Here is a 21,395-nt window from a genome sequence, read left to right as displayed (position 1 = left end):
GTTTTCATTATATATGAGATTTTATCCTCATCCCCTATTCTTGCTACTATTCAGAACGCAACAATGGCAAAAGTGAATTACTGAATTCCACAACGAGTGTTTAGTTAGGATTCATATGTGCATACAATGCCGCTCGTACTCTTTGAACAGAAGTTTCTAGATGTTTGAGTTCCGAGTCGTGATGCATTTCACAAATTAGTGAATAAATTTCATGAAACAGGAAGTGTTCAAGACAAGAAGCGTAAATGACAACGTACAGTGCTCACAGAAGCTCGTTTCAGTGGCACTGCATACTGCCTGGAAAATTCCCCTAAAAAGTCTCTTACAAAGTATCAGTAGTACAAGAACTTCGACATGGTGACCTGGACACACAGGGTTAGGTTTTGCGAATAGATTTTAAAACAAGTGCATAATGATGAAATGGATCCTTACCTCATTCTGTTTTTAAACAACACTTGGTTACATTTACTCAGATGTGTTAATTCCCAGAACTGTCAACATAGGAGAGCAGATAGTCCAGTTGTGCTTCATGAGGAACCCCTTCATGATCAGAAAATAGGGGTATGGTACACAGTTAGTGGTGACAGAATAATAGGTTCAATTTCTTTTAATGACACAGTTACAAGTGAAAGATATTTGCCAAAGATTTTGCGACCATTTTTTAATGTAACAATATCTGGCTTGATTGAAGTCCAGATTTAACTCCTTGTGATTTTTATTTGTAGGGTGCACTGAAGGACAAAGTGTACACAACAAATCTTCACACAATGCAGGAATGCAAGGATAATATCCGTTAATCAATTAATTCAATATATCAGAGAGAATTACATCATGTGATTAATAATTCATTGAGTAGATAATTCATGGAAAATAATGGTAGGCAATTCCAGCATCTCCTTGCATGACATGGGTGAGTACAAAGTTTATTTGCTTACATTTTAAGTGTAGTCATGTCGTACCACAGCAATAGATGGGCAACACAGCATCTGATCGCCAGGAAATGAAGCAGTCACTGCCTGGCATCTACTGCACCACACAAGCAGTCATCAGATAAATGAAACACCTGGTATTTTGAAAGATATTAGGAGTGAGAGTGTTCTTCAGACAGAACGAGCCCTTCTGCCAAGTGTTTCTCCTGATGGTCACATATTACAACTCTGTAGGTTGTAGACTTTTTAAGCTTGCTGTTTTGTTATTTTTAGTGCAGTAAGCTGCTGTTGGAAAATGAAGTCTGTGGAAGAGCAAATTCATTTGGTGGAGGAGCATTATGTGAAACCAAAAGTGTTTGAGGATTTCTTCTTTCATTTTCCTGATCCAATAGTTCCTACAGAGGTTTGTATTTAAAAATTATAGAAATAGTGTACCCTAATGGCCTCACTTTGTGATGAGTAGAGAGAATGAAAAAGGCATGTTTTGAGTGAAGAAGGGATATTAGCTTATGATCAGAGGTTAGTCCGAAAAAATCTCTCCATCATCTGTCACAATAAACCATCACATCTGTAGGATTAGCAACTTAAGGAGGCACATTTCACAAGGTGAACTGTTTTTTGTAATTGGTTACCTGAAAGTATGTATAATGGTTATGTGACTATACGAACAACATTTATGACTGATGAGATGTGATTTCAAAATTCCAGACGATGTTATCCCCAAAAGATGTGTGGTACTGTAGTGATGAGTTCCTGGATATAACGTAGGCATTCAACAAAGTCTTAAAATGAGATGGTTGACTGCAGTAAGAACATGCCAAATAGCTGGCGATATCTTTATTAATAGACATGTAACTTCTGACTTTCATGTGACAACAATATTCATTCCATTATTTAACAAACAGATGAGAAAAATTATTTTCATGAAGACAATATTACAGTTTATACTACTGTACCTTTCCTGATCGCTAATAGATTTCTTTTTATGATTAGATAGGCATATGATATTTATGGCCCTCAAGTCCTTTGATCTTAGTTATTGTGACTTATGCATTTGGGTAAATCTAAATGGTAAGGTTTACAAAACTATACGAAACGAATCCTCATTCTACTGAAGGCTGTACTAAGACACAGAATTAATTTAATTACTTATAATAAGTTGAAGAAAGGGTCATTACACTGAACAATGGCTGTGACACATATCTTACAGCAGGGAGGAAACAATTTTAAGCATTCCTTGAAGCAGAAAGAGAGTACTACAAATTCATATTTAAAATCTAATGGTATCAATGCAATGACTTTGTGGTGTGTGTATCTTTGGGTGCACACATATAACAGGCCAGCAAGTTGTATCATCTGTGGTTCAGAGTTCATGAAGTGAGCACACTGCATTATACATAAGATGTAAAATTTGATAAATTCAGCATTTAAATTGAGTAATAAGATGTGAAGGAAGTGTTCTGTTATTTTGTTCTATTACTAATCACTGTTAATGAAAAATTTTGACCATTATGCTATGTAGTTGCCAGGTTTAAAATATCATTATTTGTAATCTAATAATAAAAATACACATAAAACAAAAATGTGTAATGCCTATTGTGTGTTACTTGTCTGAAAATCAAAAAAGGCAACCCATGTTGGTGCATAAACATTAACAATGTCAGTATCAACACTAACATGGATATATCCTTCTGAGTGTAGAAGACTACATCTTTAAAAATGTGCACATAAAATCACAAATTAATTCTTTTCAATCGACATAGATCATTAATTACATAATAATGTGGATTGTGTTCCAACAGCTGCTCACAGTATGACACACACAAATATAATTGCCACAGATATGAAAGGAAGTGCAATGTTATTACCAGAATGATACCTTTAAACTTCATTGCTTTTTCCATGTTTTAAGCAGTATTTTACCTCTAGAAATCTTCATGTTGCTGGGAACTGTTCTTTCTGTATTATTTCAATACATAAGTTACATTTTTTAAAGTTACACATGTCTGTCCTGATAATTGCGAAGGAGAAGAAGTATGCTTATGGAATATACACTAATTTTTATTTTTTCATGTCTGATGTCAATGTATAAAGCTGCAAGAAGCAAAAACATATAATATGTTTGATTGAAGTTACCCATCACTATTTCATTCACTTGTTTATAGTCCAGAACATTCTTACTGTAGTCTGTAACACAAATTGTATACTTCCACATGGACATTTACCTATTTCATTTGAACAAGTATTCTTTTAAAATGTACACTGCTTACTGTAAGTTATTTGTATACAAAATGATTGCCAATTGCATCTAAAATATAATAATAAAAAAGATTGCTCCTTATTCTATTGGAAAATTATGCTATCTATGAAAACCCAGCAAGCCTCTTCCCACCTACTAACCTAGTAAATGGATTGTGATTTTCTTCATAACAAGATGGAATTTTGTGATGCTGCTAGAAAGCTTGTCATTTACAGTCAGCCATGTTTTTCCATATTGTAGCTGATAACATACTTCAGCCATCAGTAATGACCTTCATTAAACAGCAACTGTGATTGATGTAAATAATTAGCTATAATTTTCCAACAGTTGCTACACCCCTCCATTGGTATTATGCCTGTCCTTATATAATATTTCCATGTTCTTTGTATTATTAGTACAGTATTCACAATTCTAAATAAAAACCTGAATTTATCAATTTTTTTCACATAGCAACAATTCTCACGCAAATGAACTAATTTAGCAGCAATATATAATCATTTTTCTTTCCAGAATACATAAAAAGACAGAAACATTTTGAATATTTGCTGAGTTATTTTGTGTCAGCATTATTTACCAAACAGCAATGTTTGTGGGAGAAATACATGTTAAAGAAATATAAAAAAATTATTTTCATATATAAAAATCCAGGGCAGCAGTTTTTTTTTTTTTTTCAGAGAAGAAATGTCAACCTATACAACAAATTTCCCAACTTTTTTACAATGTTATGCAAAACGGAACTGTCAATCTGAACACAAATAAGGGTGGGTTCACGTGTAATAACATTCTAGAACCAGTAAGTCATTTGCATAACACCTGATGAATCCACTGGAGTTTCCATAACACTTGACTGACGAACTAGTCTTGGAGTCCTATTAGAGAAGCGCCTAGTTTCTCTTCGCTCCAGTGGTGTTGCTTCACTTGGAGGCTGCACTAATTCTTGTGGCATAACGGGTAGTTCCACAGTTTCATGTGGTTCGAGATCTTCATATGATGTTGCTATAGATGATGGCCTGAAATTGTGCAGAAAAAGCATTAAATTTCAGAATTTAACCAATTTTAAAGATCTTTTATTTTTTTGTCTTGGAATAGTGGTGTGAAAAAAATGCTTTCATTAAACAGTGAATACTAATGTGTATACTATATCAGATAAACATATAGAATCCCAAAACCTCTAATAATAAACAAGCACAATTAAAGTATCAAGAGAATATAATTTTTGACTTGTGACAATGATGGTACAGTAGTGCTAACAATCTGTGTGTGTTGCACAGTTATCCAAAAATGTAATACATATGTGACAGATGGATAAGAGTATCCAAATTTACAATTTCCAACATGAATTTGGGACAGGACCAGCAACTTCATAAATTCTTTATTTAATTCCATCACTGTCATGTTTAATTATGCTGGTGACTAATTTCAAGCTAAATAGTTCATTTTCAAGCCTGGTGTATTAAACCTGAAATAACAATGCTTGGTAAGGTGTAAGTCAATTCAGATACAGGAAATAAAGTAAACTAAACTAAACTCTGTCATCCTCAGTCCTCAGGCGTCACTGGATGCGGATATGGAGGGGCATGTGGTCGGCACACTGCTCACCTGGCTCACTGGTATTACCACTGCGGCAAGGCCGTTGGCACATACGGGTAATATACACATAAGACTTAGTGACATGGAATGTCAGATCAGATTCACAATGTGCACTTTGTGAACACATCTGGGGTCTGACATTCCTGTGATTACGCATTATGTGTGTATTACCTATGTGTAAATTGACTGTCGCCTAATCAAGCAGTGTTAGTGCAGCTTTAATAGGCCTGGGTTGTAAATGAACTTCATAGTTTGAAATTATTCACCAGCATAATTAAATGCAAATGTAACAAAATTGCAGTAAAGAATTTAGGGTGTCCAAATGTTTAGTAATTATTCTTTTATAAATTTGTTACTTTTTAATATTCTGTAGTCACTATTGAAAACTATAAGCAATATTTACATCTACATACATCTATATCCATACTCTACATCTCCAGCTATACACACTATCACACCTGCTTAAAAGCAGGAAAACCACGCAGCAGTGATTTTGAGAGATACGAATTTGATAGATCATTGGTATGTCTGTAAATGTGTGTGGCACCAGGTGCCTATACACAAGTCACACAATTCTTGTACCTTACGGGTCAGTGGTTTTTGGGCAATGAGATGGTACCCAATAGTGTTCCAGACGTGTTCCATCAGGTTCAGACAAATTTAGTGGCCAAAACATCAACATCAGTTCACTTATTGTGCTCCTCAAACCACTGTGTCACAATCCTGACCTTGAGTTTATGATATGAACAGTTATGATTCTGGGAAATGCTTCTGCTGCCACAGAAGACATCAAGCATGAAGGGATGCAGGTGGTCCCTCAAAATGTTCATATAGTCCATGGGTCATTCTAGTACTATCACTTGTTCCATGGAAGCTCAGGTGAATGTCTTCCATAGCACGAAACTGTCTTCACTGGCCTGCATCTGAGATACAGTGCACATTTTGATCTGCTGTTCGCCTTGATGACTTTATATCCAGATGTGACCATCAACGTAGTGTAACTAGAAACATGATTCATATGACCAGGTAAGATAGTTCCATTGATCCGTCACACAATGTCAATGATCCCATGCTCACTGCAATATTATTTGACAATGTCATTGGATCATCATGGGAACATTGGATCATCATGGGAACACGTACAGGTCATCTGCTGCGGAGTCCACATTCAACAATGTGTGCTGAATGTTGTACTCTGATAAATTTTTGCCTGGACCAGCACTGTTCTCATCAGAATTTATGTGCTTTACAGAGCAAGCAAGCCACCTACCTCCATGTTTTGCGATAAGGCTTGGACATCCAACACCTCGGTGTTTATGTGGGGTTTCACTGCCCAAAAACCACTTCCCATAGATGTGGTTGACAGTAGCATGTGAACATCTAACTAGTTTTGCCATTTCTGAGATACGTGTGCTCAGATGCTGGCCAAAACATTATGCCCTTTCTTAAAATTGCTTATGTTGTAGATTTCTCCAATTGTAGCCAGTATAATCACTAGAATGATACCCATTACATCTCTGCTCCACGTGACTACCTGCAACATTATCAGATGGCATTCAGTCTCATTGTGGGCAGCGGTCATAGTGGTTTTGCTCCGTAGTGTATTTTGTTGCTGCTGCTCTTTTTGTTATTGATATTCAGTCTGAAGACTAGTTTGATGAAACTCTCCATTATAGTCTACATTGTGCAAGTCTCCTCGGCTCTGATTAACTACAGAAACATACATCCCTTCATATCCCACTACAGTTCAACTCCCAGGCCCTCCCTTCCCACGTTACCAAACTGACAATTCTTTGATGCCTCCTGATCCCTTCTTTTAGTCAAACTGTAGATTAGATTAGATATCTTTTCCCCTCCTATTCAGTTCAGTACCTCCTCATTAGTTACTCAATCTACCCATCAAATGTTGGATGCTCTTCCATAGCACTATATTTCAAAAGCTTCTATTCTCCTCTTGTTTGAACTGCTTATTGTTCATTTCTCACTTCAGCAAAAGGATACACTCTAGACAAATATGACCAAGAGAGGTGGCGCAGTGGTTAGCACACTGCACTCATATTCGGGAGGACGATGGTTCAATCCAGCATCTGGCCATCCTGATTTAGGTTTTCCGTGATTTATCCGGCCATCCTGGTTTAGGTTTTCCGTGATTTCCCTAAAAATCACTCCAGGCAAATGCCGGGATGGTTCCTTCAAAAGGGCACAGCTGACTTCCTTCCCTGTCCTTCCTAATCCGATGAGACTGATGGCCTCACTGTTTGGTCTCAACCCCCAAACAACTCAACCCAACTCTAGACAAATACCTTCTGAAGAGGCTTCCTGAGACTTAAATATATATTTAATGTTAACAACTTCCACTTTTCCAAAAGAGCTTTTTGTTTTATAGCCAATCTGCAATTTAATTTCTCTTTGCTGTGGCCATCATGGATTATTTTGCTGCCAAAATATTTAAACTCATTAATACTATTATTGTCTGAGCATCACTTTATTTTATTTGAGTACATTCAATTAGCTTTGTTTAACTTTTGTTGATGTTCATCTTATAACCTCTAGCCAATACACTATCCATTCCCTTTAAGTGCTTTTTCAAGTCCTTTGCTGTGTCTGACAGAACTCAGTGTCACCGGAAAACCTCAGTTTTTGTTTTCTGCTTCCAGAACTTTAATGACCATTCCAAATTTCTCCTTGCTTTCTTTATTGCTTAGGCAATGTACAGATTTGATAACATTGGGGATAGGCTGCAAACCTGCCTCACTCCCTTCTTAACCTGCTTCTCTTTCACATCTTTGACTTTTAATATCTGTGCCAGTTGTAAATAACCTTTCGCTCACTATACTTTATCCCAAATGGCTTCTGAATTTCAAGGAATGTATTCCAGAGAAGATTGTCAAAAGCTTTCTCTAAGTCTGCAAATGCAATGAATGTAGGTTTGCCTTTCTTTACTCTACCTTTAAAATAAGTTGCAGGGCTAGTATTGTCTCATATCCTTTTTTTTATCTATATTTAAAATAAGTTGCAGGGCCAGTATTGTCTCATATGTTTCTACATTTTTCCAGAACCCAAACTGATCTGCCCTGATGTCAGGTTCTGCCAATGTTTCCCTTCTTCTTTCTGTAAATAATTTTTGTCAGTATTTTGCAAGCATTCATTTTAAACTAATAGATTGATAATATTCACATCTGTCAGCACTTGTGTTTCTCAGAACTGGAATTACTAAATTCTTCCTGAAGTCGGAGAGTATTTTACCTGCCTTGTACTTCTTCCACACCATATGGAATAGTTTAGTTATGGCTGGCTCTCCCAAGGATCACAATAATTCTGCAGAAATGTCATCCACTCCAGAGGCCTTCATTCAACTTAGGCTTTCCAGCACCCTGTCAAATTCTTCCCTAGTATCAAATCTGCCATTTAAACTTCATCTACTTCCTCCTCCCTTTCTACAACATTGTCTTCAAGTTCATTTCCCTTGTATAGCCCCTCCATTTGTTCCTTCCACCATTCAGCTTTCCCATATTTGTTTATCACAGATTTTCTATCTGTGCTCTTGATACTCATAAAACTCTTGTTTACCATGAGAAATAAATAATTTTTAACAAGAAGTTAGTTAAAAATGGGGATGGTGATAACAGTATTGGAAAATGGCTCTTGAAGTGTGAAACTTGAATTTGTGAAAATTAATGTGTACAATTTGATATAGTTACATGGCTGTCAGTAAAGCTTAATAGTATGTGTAAAACTATTTAAAATCAATGTCTTCCAGTTCTAAAAACCTATAAGTTAAGAGTAAGCAGTTATAGAAAGTGTTTGTACAGTATTAAGCATGGTGAATAGTGACCTTTAATCTGCATAGTGGCTAGCATTTCAAGTGATTGAAGATAAAGTAACACTGTGACTATAGACAGAGATTACATCATACTACAGAGTAGGAAACATCAATTCGTTTCAAGCATAATACTGAAGATGGCGCATAAATAAACATGAGTGGAATGATATCGATTAGAAGGAGACAACTCCGTAAATAAAATTAGGAAAGGCAACAACTCACCTGCAGCTGATCATCCGGTTGGAATAGCCATGTGTTACAACACAAAAAAATTCACTAACTTCCAGGACTTTTTACAAGGGTCAACTCTGTTCAAGAAGAACATTAATAATATAAAACTTAACACAAGCAGACAGGTGCAAGCTTCTTAAGGCACATGTGCCTGAAAAAACTTTGTCTCTCTCTCTCTCTTTGTTTGCACATTAGTATAGTATTGAACAAGGGGATGGTGATACTGACAATGTAATCTAATAAGAGGTCTTGTGATTCTAGTTCCATTTGTGACTATTATTGACTCTTCATCTGTAATGTAGAGAAAAGTTCCTTAAAACTGGGAAAAAAGGGGGCCCACAAAATTTATAGTAATAAACAAAATAAAAATGGTATCTGTTCTTTCAGGAACAGATACCATCTTCATATAGTTAAAGGCTACCCGGCCATTGACCTTCTTCTGTGTGAATGCGCACGCTTTGCCCAAACTCTTATGGGACTCGTCAGCTGAGTCTGGTGCGAGTAATGAGAGAATGGGCAAATATCTATTAGGAACACTAAAAAATGCAGGTTGTGGACAGTTGGGAATGTGGGTCTCACGAGGGGCGTGCTAGGGATAAGTCCCAGCAGTCGCACCATTCTCTGTGCCCTCGGTGGCTCAGATGGATAGAGCGTCTGCCATGTAAGCAGGAGATCCCAGGTTCGAGTCCTGGGCGGGGCACACATTTTCAGCTGTCCCCACTGATGTATATCAACAACACCTGTCGGCAGCTAAGGGTTTCGATTTAATGATCACTTCAAAATAAAAAGCCTTCTATATAGCTCATTTCGTAAGTTCTAAGTTAGTAGTAAAGATAACTAACAATTTGTTTTTTTTGTTTTCATTTCCTTTTATCTAGCATCCGAGTGGGTTGGGACATTAATGGTGCTTCTCCAGTTCCACCTGTCTTTCCATCATTCTTCCTCTGTAAATGTTTAGTTCCATTCCAAATTTCTTCTTTGTCTACTGGTCTTGATCAATTCAATCCCTCTTACTCTAAGTCTCCCTTCCACTCTCAAACTTGGCCTCCATCATTTGTTTTGATGATTAACAACTATTGGATAACTCCATAAGCCTACACATAATTAGTCTTAACACCTAAAAAAGGAAGGTTGAAGTTTCAACATTAACATCTGATTGCAGATGCCATCTAGCAGACAAGTTGGTGTTGTTTGCACAAATATTGTGGCTTTACTGACTCATTATAGCAAGTATACTTGAATAAACTTAAGGAAACAGTGATGTTGCCAACTTATAATGGAAATGCACCTTTGATACAGTAAATCATGTATCCAGTGGGTAGATGTTTGGGACTCTCATTGCTGATGGGAGCACTAATTGACAGCATATGCCACCAACTTGCAAAATCAGATACTAGGGGAGCGTTGCTGAGAAGTAGATGGGAGCTAGTGTCACCTGGAGTGGATTTTGTAAATGAAAGTAACTTTGATATAGTAATTAAGGAGCACCAGTTCATTAAAACAAAAACAAAAAAGATCATGTATAGCATATGATACATGAATTAGGATAGTATCACTGCTTAAATGTATTTAAATTTCTTATGATCAGTTCTAAAAACCGAAGCATGGGGGGCGGAGCCAGGAGGGGCACCCAAGTGCAATATCTGTATACAGTGAGTATCACAATTAGTAGCAAAAACTGACATGGGTGTAAGTATATGAGGGAAAAGTCACTTCTGTAGAACAATGTCCTTGAACCGGCCCCGACGCCAAGCTACGTTGAATGAATTGTGAATGGTTTACTACGTTGTAGTCTGAACGAGTGAATGGAAAGTGACAGTCTTAATTCTTATGAGCAACTGGTAAATGTGTTACATATGGTAAAAGTGGAGCAACAGTTTATATGCTGGAAGTGTGACATGTTTAATGTATGAAATAGTCAGACCTATCACAGTACAGTTTGCTACGAAGTTAAAGTGTGCCGAGAAATGTGTTAAAGAAGTGTTGTATGATGCTCTGTAATGAATATATGTAATATTTGTATTTGTAAAATCTGTAAATATAAATCTGTATTTGTAAAACTACAAATACATTGGAACTTGCCATATCTCAAAAGCATTTGTTATTAAATGTTCTCCCCCCCCCCCTCCCCCCTTCCTCCAACCATCTTAGAGATTAGTCTCACTTGAGGTGTTCATGTTTTATTCTGAGAGAACATCAACAGTGATGTGCTTTCTTACCAGACGTATGAAACAACTAATGATGAAACATCTTGAAGAAGACAAACTGCATATATTTTAAGATAACTCCTTTAAATGCAGAAATGTTTCCAAGGACTTGTAACAGCTCAGTTGAGTTAAGTCGTATTTTCTTATAATGAAAAGTCCAGGATGAAATAACAACAATATTATGAAAAGGATAGATTGCTAATCACACAGGAGAGACATTGAGTTGCAGACAGGCACAATGACAAGACTGCTATACATATTAGCTTTTGTCCAAAAGGCCTTCTTTTGAAGTAGAAGTGTAAATATTTATATATAGCTGTGTGAGGTGATGGCCACCTGAAGAGCCACACTCCTTTTAAATCTTGCATTAGTTCACAGCATATAGTTTAAATCAGTGCTTCAGAGTTAGAGTATTTATTTCCTGCAGTATCTTTTGTGTAATCACAGTTTCTAGTAAAAAGAAACTGTTTATACACCCATTTTCAGTAGAGAAATTTATTTCTGTTTTAAGAGCTAGTGGATCTTGTGATCTTAGGCTATAGTGTAAACTCTGCAGAGCAGATTTTAGTGTTTCTTCTCCTTGTTTACATTTTGTGTACATTCCAACATCAGTAGTGCCAGTTGGGTATTTTTCTCTTTTACGAGGGGTCTGCTTGTACTTCAAGTCACTGATTTGCTTGTATTTTTTGGGTATTATTCAGTATTTATACACAGTATGATGTGAGTGGACACAACCTGAACTGGTTGCTGTCCGTAAACACCTGGAGACTGCGTTTGACACGGTCGCAGGCTTCTGGTTTCTGCTCAAAGCTGCAGCACCTTCAGGGCACCAGTGATGTGACCTATGACACCTTTGGTGACACAGGAATCCCTTGGTGACCAGGTTGTCACTGTGTCTTCTGATATGTAACATCTGATGAGTTCGTCTTCAGTTGAGGGTGAGTGGCAGGCATGGTGGGTTTCTGTGCTCCTGGGCAAAAGGCAAAAGAGGGAATGGATCTTGCAGCTAGCCCCTTATGCTTTAGCAACATGAGGTGCTACCCATTGTTGATTATATTTTTGAGCCAGCATATGTAATATTTTTGAGCCAGCGTGGGATGATAAAGGTTTCAGTCTGGGAGACAGGATTGAGAATTCGTGACTGCAGAGTAGGAGGATTTTATGGTTGGCAGAGCAACAGGATTTTATGGATAGAGCAGAGGTAGTGCAAGGATACTTGGGCCTGAGTTACATGCTTTTGCAGGGCTAAGTTGGTGGAGTCTATGGACTGATGGAATTTGAATTGTCATTGTGAAAGGATGGTTTGCAGCCAGAGATGGGTAATTTGGTGGGCAGTCAATTTGCGAGATTCTATGAGCTAGCCAGAATTCCGTTCCATGTACTCTTTACATGTTGTTGCCTACCTTATGTAATCTCCCCAGATGCCCAGACGCAACAACCACCAACTGTACCTCTGTTTCACAGCTGCTACCCGCTCAACACCAAAAAGTCTTGTCTGTACAGCCTAGCCACCTGTGATTGACACATATGCAATAACAAGCAGTACCTCTCCCAATATACTGAGGGTTTCACTGAGGCTTTTGCAGACAAAAATTACCCTCCCTATCTACTCCAGGAACAGATCTTTTGCATTTTGTCACCTCAGTCACATGCCATAACCCACATACCCACTGACAGGCCACAAAGAGTGCCCCCTCGTGACTCAGTACCACCCAGGATTGGAGCAACTGAATCACACTCTCTGGCAGGGTTTCAGTTTCTTCTCATTGTGCCTTGAAATGAGAAACATCCTCCCCACTATGTTCACTAACCCTCCCACACTGGTATTCTGTCATCTACCCAACCTATGCAATATCCTTGTTGGTCCCTACTCCACCTCTGACCCCAAACCCCTTACCTCATATTCCCTTGCAATAGACCTGAATGCAAGATGTGTCCCATACGTTCTTTCACTGCCGTCTACTCCAGTCCTTTCACACACATTTCCTACTCCATCAAAGGCAGGACCATGTGTGAATCTAGTTATGTGGTCTACTAACTTAGCTGCAACCACTGTGTGGCATTCTCTGAGGACATGTCCACTAAGAAACTGTCTGACTGCATGAATGCCCACTGTCATACCGGCCAAAAGATCGCTGAACCACCCAGATGCTCAGCATGCTGTGCAACACAGTGTGCTTGTCTTCAGCGACTGCTTCACAGGCTGTGCCATCTGGATTCTTATCACTGACAATATATTATCTGAACTGCACAGGCAGTAACTGTCCATGTAACATATCCTTCATTCCTGTTACTCCCCCTCCCCTCCTCTCTGGCCTTAATGTGCATTAGCTCTTGTTCCCACCTGTCCTTTTATCCATAGCTGCTCCCACCTCTCAGCTTTACTTTACTCTGCTCTCTCTCCATCCCCTCCCTCCCCAGCACACGTGTCTAGATGCTACACCTAGCAGTCCAACCATCCTGTCCCAGCCACATCCCTGTATCTCCTACAGGTAGCACTACAACATCTTCCCCCACCTTACCCATAGGCTGCTATCCCTCCTCCACCATCTCCTAAATGCCCCATACCTATTAAGTATTCACACATCCAACAGAGATCACTACTTGGCAAGCTAAACAATAAACAGTGTACTCTGAAATGTGTCTCTCTGCTGTTCAACATTGCATCTATGTGGTGAGTAACAATCTATTTTAATTCATAAGCATGGTTCACATTGAGACAGTACAGAAGGGTTCAAAAAAATGTAGACACTCTTTGATAGTCAATATTAATGGAACAAAATGACATACCATTACTATTATTGTGCAGGGAGAAGTTATTTTATGTATTCAAGTTCACCCCATTAGCAGCCAAACAAGTCATGCTGCTAAACAGTTGATTGAACCACAGCATCAGTGTTGCCGCCATCACAGCCACACAGGATGCCTCAATGGTTTCTTGTAGCTTGTTCAGTGTAGCTGGCTTCTGTAGATAAACTTTATTTATCAAGGACCCCCACAGGTAGAAGTCAAGAGGTGTAATGTCTTGAGACCATGGTGGGTACTCAACAGCTGCTCTTCAACCTATCCATCATCCAGGTAGATTTTGATGCATGTAGGCTCTGACATCTCTGTGGTAGTGAAGCGGAGAGCCATCTTGTTGTAGATAAAATCTTTCAGTTCCAAGTACCTCTTGGATGGCAGGTAAAATTGATGTTTGCAGCATATTATGATACACCTCACCACATATGGTACCTTCAAAGAAGAATGGACCAATCAAGCAGCGCAATGACAGACCACACCACTCGTTAACACCCTGTAGATTAACATGTTTGTACACCCGAATGTGAGAATTTTCAGGAGCACAGAACATGCAGTTGTGGTGGTTTACAGTAACGTTCAATTTGAATTGCCTCTCCTCAGACCAGATAACCATCCATGCAAACCATTAATCCTCATGAAGCATGCCTTCAAACCATCATAGTACTCCATCCTTTGATCCAGGATGTCCTCATTCATAGTGTGCGGCAATCTTGGAATTTACACTTTCCACTTTGCAGCTTTCAGAATTCGCTGTAAGCTTGATCATTTTCCACTGCTTTCACATGCAGGCTGCGTCACAGATTTTTAAGGTGACCTAGTAAAATGTTGCGACACAACTGCACTGGAAGCTGGACTTGTTGATGTTTTTGGTCAGCCAGACCTTTCCTTATGCACATCCTGAACAGTACCATACTTCAATATTATTCCTAAGATGATAAACAGCTGTACATGTTGGTGGCTGAGTTCCATACACATTGCACCATTGTCGCTGTACCTCCATCATATTTTTGTATTTCCAATGCCACCTCAATATGGGCCTGCATTGCTCAAACAACAATCTTACTTCATTCATTGCTGCTCTATCATCTGCTGGAAAACACTCACCGAGATCTATTGAGAAAACAATGGACTACAATACCATGCAAAGCTGCAATAATATGTCATTTTTTCCAAAGATATTAACTATCAAAGACTGTCTACATTTTTCTGGGCCCCTCGTTATGATACAAAATTAGACATGTTGCAATAAGGATCATGCAATGTGATCCTTATTAGTGTGACATCCATGTTACCACTAGGATGATATGATAAGCAGTGCGGCTCACCATCCAACAAGTAACAAGACAATTCGAACCATGTTTCTGTTTCATCTTCAATTGCAGTCATGAGCTCTTATGAAGTGGACATTTTTGTTGCTTTATGATTATTTAAATGTCAAAAACTCAAAAAGAAAGAGAAGTACTGGGTGCACCTGTACAATGCAGTTTGGCTGTGGTTTCTCGTTGAGGTCTCTCAGCACCAGAATTCCACAAATTCTACAGAATGAGTCTACACAGTTTCCATTTTATGGAGCAACTAGTATGAGCTACTATGACAAAGCAGGACACTTGCTATGTTTTTCTTCTGCTGGGAAGCTACTCATTACAATAAGGTAAGTAGGTGAAACTGTGGGAATTACATAAAAAATGCAACTATGAAAAAGTTTATTTTTTGTAAGACCAACTAGCATGGTTTCATCCAATATGGTGTGTGTGTGTGTGTGTGTGTGTGTGTGTGTGTGTGTGTAAATAATGAAATAATGGTCACCAATTAATGAACCTAGGATATCGTTCCTACAACTGTTCAGTTTCACAAAGTAGTATACAATTTAGTATTCAGAAAAGGCATTGCTGGATTTGAAGTGAGATGAGTCACTATTGATGATGTCGGGATGAACTCTCTGTAGTGGTAGACAATGTGTTTGAAGAAACAGAAGAAGCCTATGATGATAAGAAAAATCCCAATATGTTCTTCTCAGTTTCGTCCAGCTACTAATTCAGAAGTAGCAGGAGTTTAGCTTTCAGATCTTTTTTGCACCTTTCATAAAGTTTCCTGAAATCAGGGTGCACAAACTGAAAAAACATCCACTCAGCATCATCAGCTGATAGCTCCCAGTGTCAATTATTTTTTCATTTACAACTTTGGCTTGTACTGGAACATACGAAAATGACAAACATGAGGCAACTTCACACTGCACACAGGAGACAGCAGTTGTGACGCATGTGGTGTATAGCTCCCAATCTTGTCACAGAAAACTTTGCCTGGACAGCAGGAATGGGATTACCTTGACAAACTTTGTATGTGGTGTTGTCTGAAAGCTGATGCAGTCCCTCAGCCACATACTCCAGATGATCAAGTACCACGGTCGTGGAATCCTTGTCCGCCGGGAGGATGACGATGGATCGGTCAACCTTCAGATCACGGATAGCCTGGGCTTCAGCAGTGGTGATGTTGGGAGTAGGATTAAGGTTTTTTAAGAAGGATTGAGAGGCAAGGCTTGAAGTCAGAAATTCCTGGAAGGTTTGGAGTGGGTGATTTTGAGGAAGAGGAGGTGGGTCCCGCTGTGAGGGAGTATGTGGCTGAGGGACTGCGTCAGCTTTCAGACAACACCACATACAAAGTTTGCCAAGGTAATCCCATTCCTGATGTCCAGGTGGAGCTTCAAGGAATCCTCAGAACCTTAGGCCCCCTACAAAACCTTTCACCTGACTCCATCAACCTCCTGACCCCACCGACACCCCTACCTTCTACCTTCTTCCTAAAATTCACAAACCCAATCATCCCGGCCGCCCCATTGTAGCTGGTTACCAAGCCCCCACAGAACGTATCTCTGCCTACGTAGATCAACACCTTCAACCCATTACATGCAGTCTCCCATCCTTCATCAAAGACACCAACCGCTTCCTCGAACGCCTGGAATCCTTACCCAATCTGTTACCCGCGGTCCCGCACGTCCAGGGCCTCGCTGCGATGGAGCACTTCATTTCACGCCGATCACCTGCCACCCTACCTAAAACCTCTTTCCTCATTACCTTAGCCAGCTTCATCCTGACCCACAAGTTCTTCACTTCTGAAGGCCAGACATACCAACAATTAAAGGGAACAGCCATGTGTACCAGGATGGCCCCCTCGTATGCCAACCTATTCATGGGTCGCTTAGAGGAAGCCTTCTTGGTTACCCAGGCCTGCCAACCCAAAGTTTGGTACAGATTTATTGATGACATCTTCATGATCTGGACTCACAGTGAAGAAGAACTCCAGAATTTCCTCTCCAACCTTAACTCCTTTGGTTCCATCAGATTCACCTGGTCCTACTCCAAATCCCATGCCACTTTCCTTGACGTTGACCTCCACCTGTCCAATGGCCAGCTTCACACGTCCGTCCACATCAAACCCACCAACAAGCAACAGTACCTCCATTCCACATCAAACGGTCCCTTCCCTACAGCCTAGGTCTTCGTGGCAAACGAATCTGCTCCAGTCCGGAATCCCTGAACCATTACACCAACAACCTGACAACAGCTTTCGCATCCCACAACTACCCTCCCGACCTGGTACAGAAGCAAATAACCAGAGCCATTTCCTCATCCTCTCAAACCCAGAACCACCCACAAAAGAACCCCAAAAGTGCTCCACTTGTGACAGGATACTTTCCGGGACTGGATCAGACTCTGAATGTAGCTCTCCAGCAGGGATACGACTTCCTCAAATCCTGCCCTGAAATGAGATCCATCCTTCATGAAATCCTCCCCACTCCACCAAAAGTGTCTTTCCGCCGTCCACCTAACCTTCGTAACCTCTTGGTTCATCCCTATGAAATCTCCAAACCACCTTCCCTACCCTCTGGCTTCTACCCTTGTAACCGCCCCCGGTGTAAAACCTGTCCCATGCACCCTCCCACCACCACCACCTACTCCAGTCCTGTAACCCGGAAGGTGTACACAATCAAAGGCAGAGCCACGCGTGAAAGTATCCACGTGATTTACCAACTGACCTGCCTACACTGTGACGCATTCTATGTGGGAATGACCAACAACAAACTGTCCATTCGCATGAATGGACACAGGGAGACAGTGTCTGTTGGTAATGAGGATCACCCTGTGGCTAAACACGCCTTGGTGCATGGCCAGCACATCTCGGCACAGCGTTACACCGTCCGGGTTATCTGGATACTTCCCACTAACACCAACCTATCCGAACTCCGGAGATGGGAGCTTGCTCTTCAATATATCCTCTCTTCCCGTTATCTGCCAGGCCTCAATCTCCGCTAATTTCAAGTTGCCGCCACTCATACCTCACCTGTCATTCAACAACATCTTTGCCTCTGCACTTCCGCCTCGACTGACATCTCTGCCCAAACTCTTTGCCTCTGAATATGTCTGTATATGTGTGGATGGATATGTGTGTGTGTGCGAGTGTATACCCGTTCTTTTTTCCCCCTAAGGTAAGTCTTTCCACTCCCGGGATTGGAATGACTCCTTACCCTCTCCCCTAAAACCCACATACTTTCGTCTTTCCCTCTCCTTCCCTCTTTCCTGACGAAGCAACCATTGGTTGCGAAAGCTAGAATTTTGTGTGTATGTTTGTGTTTGTTTGTGTGTCTATCGACGTGCCAGTGCTTTCGTTTGGTAAGTCACATCATCTTTGTTTTTAGATATAAAACAATTATTTTTGAGACATGACTTGTAATTCCCCTCACTGTGTATTGTATGACAAGTTGTGTGGAGCAATCAGGACCCAATGTTGTGCCAGCCAGTATGACAGAGATACGTGTTGATGTCATGTCACTGTTATCCTGGTGTGTACCTTTAAGTCACTTCCACTATGTTTCTAAGCACTCTGCTGATGCGATTTGCTTCTGTGTTGTATCATGAGTCACATTGTGTATTGCATCACCTCAATGTGTTCCCCTCCTTATTGTCATACTTGATTTCAGTTGGAGCCAATTCAACAGTAATGCCTTGATGCTTTACTTTCAACTTTGTTTTGTTAGTATGAAAATGCCAAGTAAAAGTCTTACTGGGACAATTACAATAGATTATATGCCATTGGTAACTGCCTACAGAAGTTGTTTCACAGGACTGAAGTAGGCCTGATATGTCTATTCCGTTAGCGTTTTCTTGATGAGTGCTTCAATCCAAGTACTCAAGTGAAAAAAATTTCCATTGTTATGAGGTGGAGCACTATCTCAGTTGGACAAGGCCAGGAAGAAAACTGTCAGTGGCTCTTTTCAGAGATCTGCCTCAGGTTCCATATGAAGTGATTTAGTGAAATCATGGGGAACCTAAAACAGCATATTCATATAAGTATTTATCTTCTGTTCCTTCCAAATAAGAGTTCAATGCCTCTAGCACAACACCAACCAACTCAGTCAATAAGACTATCGATATTCTAACTTTATAAATAAAAGCCTATTAAATAAAGCTGTATCATTTTCAAAATTTCCACCTTACTGACCACAGAAATATTGCCAAAAAATTCTTAAAATATCACATAAAATTCTGTTTACTTACCAAGCACTTTTCCACAGATTTATAGATGACTGGTCACCACTTCTTGTGTCTCCACTGTGACTTCTTGCTTTTGGCTATGCTTGGATATACTAGGTACAACTATTTGCAGGATTCTAAAACACACACTATATATTTTAAAAGCAAATTCTAATATACATAAACAAATTTAAGAACTAAAAATAAGAAGCAATATCATAATGTTTTTATGGATCTCCTAGTTTACTTTAGTTTACTTTTGTGCTCATCCATAGGAATAAAAATGTATTTACAATATATGATGATTACCAGGGAGCTAGCTGATAGTAAAATATTATCAAAGCCATGAGGTAAAATTATTTGAAAAAAAAAATAAAAAATAAAAAAAATAAATAAATTAAATTCATGCATTCATTTATTGTGTTCTGTAGACACTGTCAAGAAGGAAAAGTTTCAGAGATGTGGAACGAGTCAAGGTATACATTAACAAAAGGCAGGCAAATGATATAAAGCTAATCTGTATACTGTATTCAATAAACTATCATTCTACTACTTAAAGCTATTCATGCTAATGCCAGGTAAATTTAATCAACTCCATTAGAAATAAAGGTGCTATACTGGAAAAAAATTGCTGCCTCCTCAGTTATATTAAATAGCTGTTATTTCTCTCCTTTTGGTAGCTCAGTTTTTACTTGATCAACCTGGTATTTTTCAAAGAAAATAATTTTTTTTAATGCTGAGTGCTGATTACAGATCAATACCACTTGGCAAGCAGCATTACAATGAATACTACTGTTTTCTATGTAACTAACAGAACTTCTCAATCCTTCCATCTAGATATTCAGATAATTTGCAGAAATAGTGGCTAACGATGCATGTTTTTAATTTTGTTTTGAGCTAGTGGGGGTTATCAATATCTTTCTTTATGCTAAATATATTTCTTTATGTTAGATATGTGTTTGTTGAATACCTTTACACCCGAGTACATAATTTCAAAAAAGTTAAAATTTACATGAAGATTATTTTTTCTTGTACTGTGAATGTGTTCATTACAGTCCAGCTGTTATTATTATTATTATTATTAGAAGCAGCAGCAGCTGTTGTTATTATTATTATTATTATTATTATTATTATTATTGTAAGCAGCAGCAACAAAAAACAGATTCATACAAACTACCCAACTGCAAGTATTCATTAAATATGCCATAAGATGTCAGTAAGAAAGTGCAAACTGATGAATACCTGGAAGCACTGTGATAGTTCAGTGATACTGAAAACAGAAACCCTTCTCTGGAAAGTTCAAACAGAATAACATTTGCATAGAACACAGTCAACAGGTCACCAAAAATTTTTTAAATCCATACTAACATTGATACAAAAGAAGCATTCACTTCAGTTCTTGCTGTTTATTTTGTAGCTGTCGAAGAGGAAATGAGATAAGAAACTTCTCTTGAAAAATAAAGCATGAAGACACAGTCTTTAACATTTTGTGATAGTTCAGTGATACTGAAAACAGAAACCCTTCTCTGGAAAGTTCAAACGGAATAACAGTGGCATAGAATACAGTCAACAGGTCACCAGATTTATTGAAATCCATACTAACATTGATACAAACAAAGCATTCGCTTCTGTTCTTGCTATTTATTTTTGTAGCCGTCGAAGAGGAAATGTAATAAGAAATATTTCTCTTGAAAAATAAAGCATGAAGACACAGTCTTCAACATTTCCCACCTCTTTGAGGACTTTCTTTTGATATCTTCCTTTCCATTTTAATTGTAAAATTATTTTCTGAAAGTATATCACCTCATTTGTATTAGAGCTCATATTTCGTGTTTTGAGATAACACCTCTGCACACTGCCCAATTCCTCTTAACAGTTTCAGTATTTTTTTGTAAAGCATTTCTATAAGTAATTTTCTTTATTCATTGTAACAATGCGAGAGAAGGAAAGTTGTTACTCACCATATTGCGGAGGTGCTGAGTCGCGATAGGCACAATAAAAAGATTCACACAATCATAGCTTTCG

The 21,395-nt window shown here is 38.9% G+C and overlaps 1 protein-coding gene and 1 non-coding gene across 4 annotated transcripts in view; one reads left to right on the top strand and one right to left on the bottom strand.

Moving 5' to 3' along the window:
* Positions 1-666: 666 nt before the first annotated feature.
* Positions 667-21,395, bottom strand: part of LOC126088112 (carcinine transporter) — a 382,018-nt gene continuing 361,289 nt past the window's right edge. For 2 of the 3 annotated variants that reach the window (XM_049906209.1, XM_049906210.1), the window contains one exon: positions 668-4,199. In XM_049906209.1, the coding sequence (XP_049762166.1) occupies positions 3,974-4,199 (226 nt within the window). In that variant the 3' untranslated portion in view covers positions 668-3,973. Of the gene's footprint in view, positions 4,200-21,395 lie in introns of all 3 variants that reach the window. The other variant, XM_049906208.1, reaches the window with a different exon arrangement.
* Positions 9,459-9,533, top strand: Trnat-ugu (transfer RNA threonine (anticodon UGU)). Its single transcript has one exon. It is a non-coding gene; the product is annotated as a tRNA-Thr (tRNA).

The sequence above is a fragment of the Schistocerca cancellata genome, chromosome 6, assembly GCF_023864275.1.
Source record: "Schistocerca cancellata isolate TAMUIC-IGC-003103 chromosome 6, iqSchCanc2.1, whole genome shotgun sequence".
Taxonomy (NCBI): Eukaryota; Metazoa; Arthropoda; class Insecta; order Orthoptera; family Acrididae; genus Schistocerca; species Schistocerca cancellata.
Note: the sequence above shows the minus strand (reverse complement) of the source record. Positions and strands in the feature narration are given on the sequence as shown.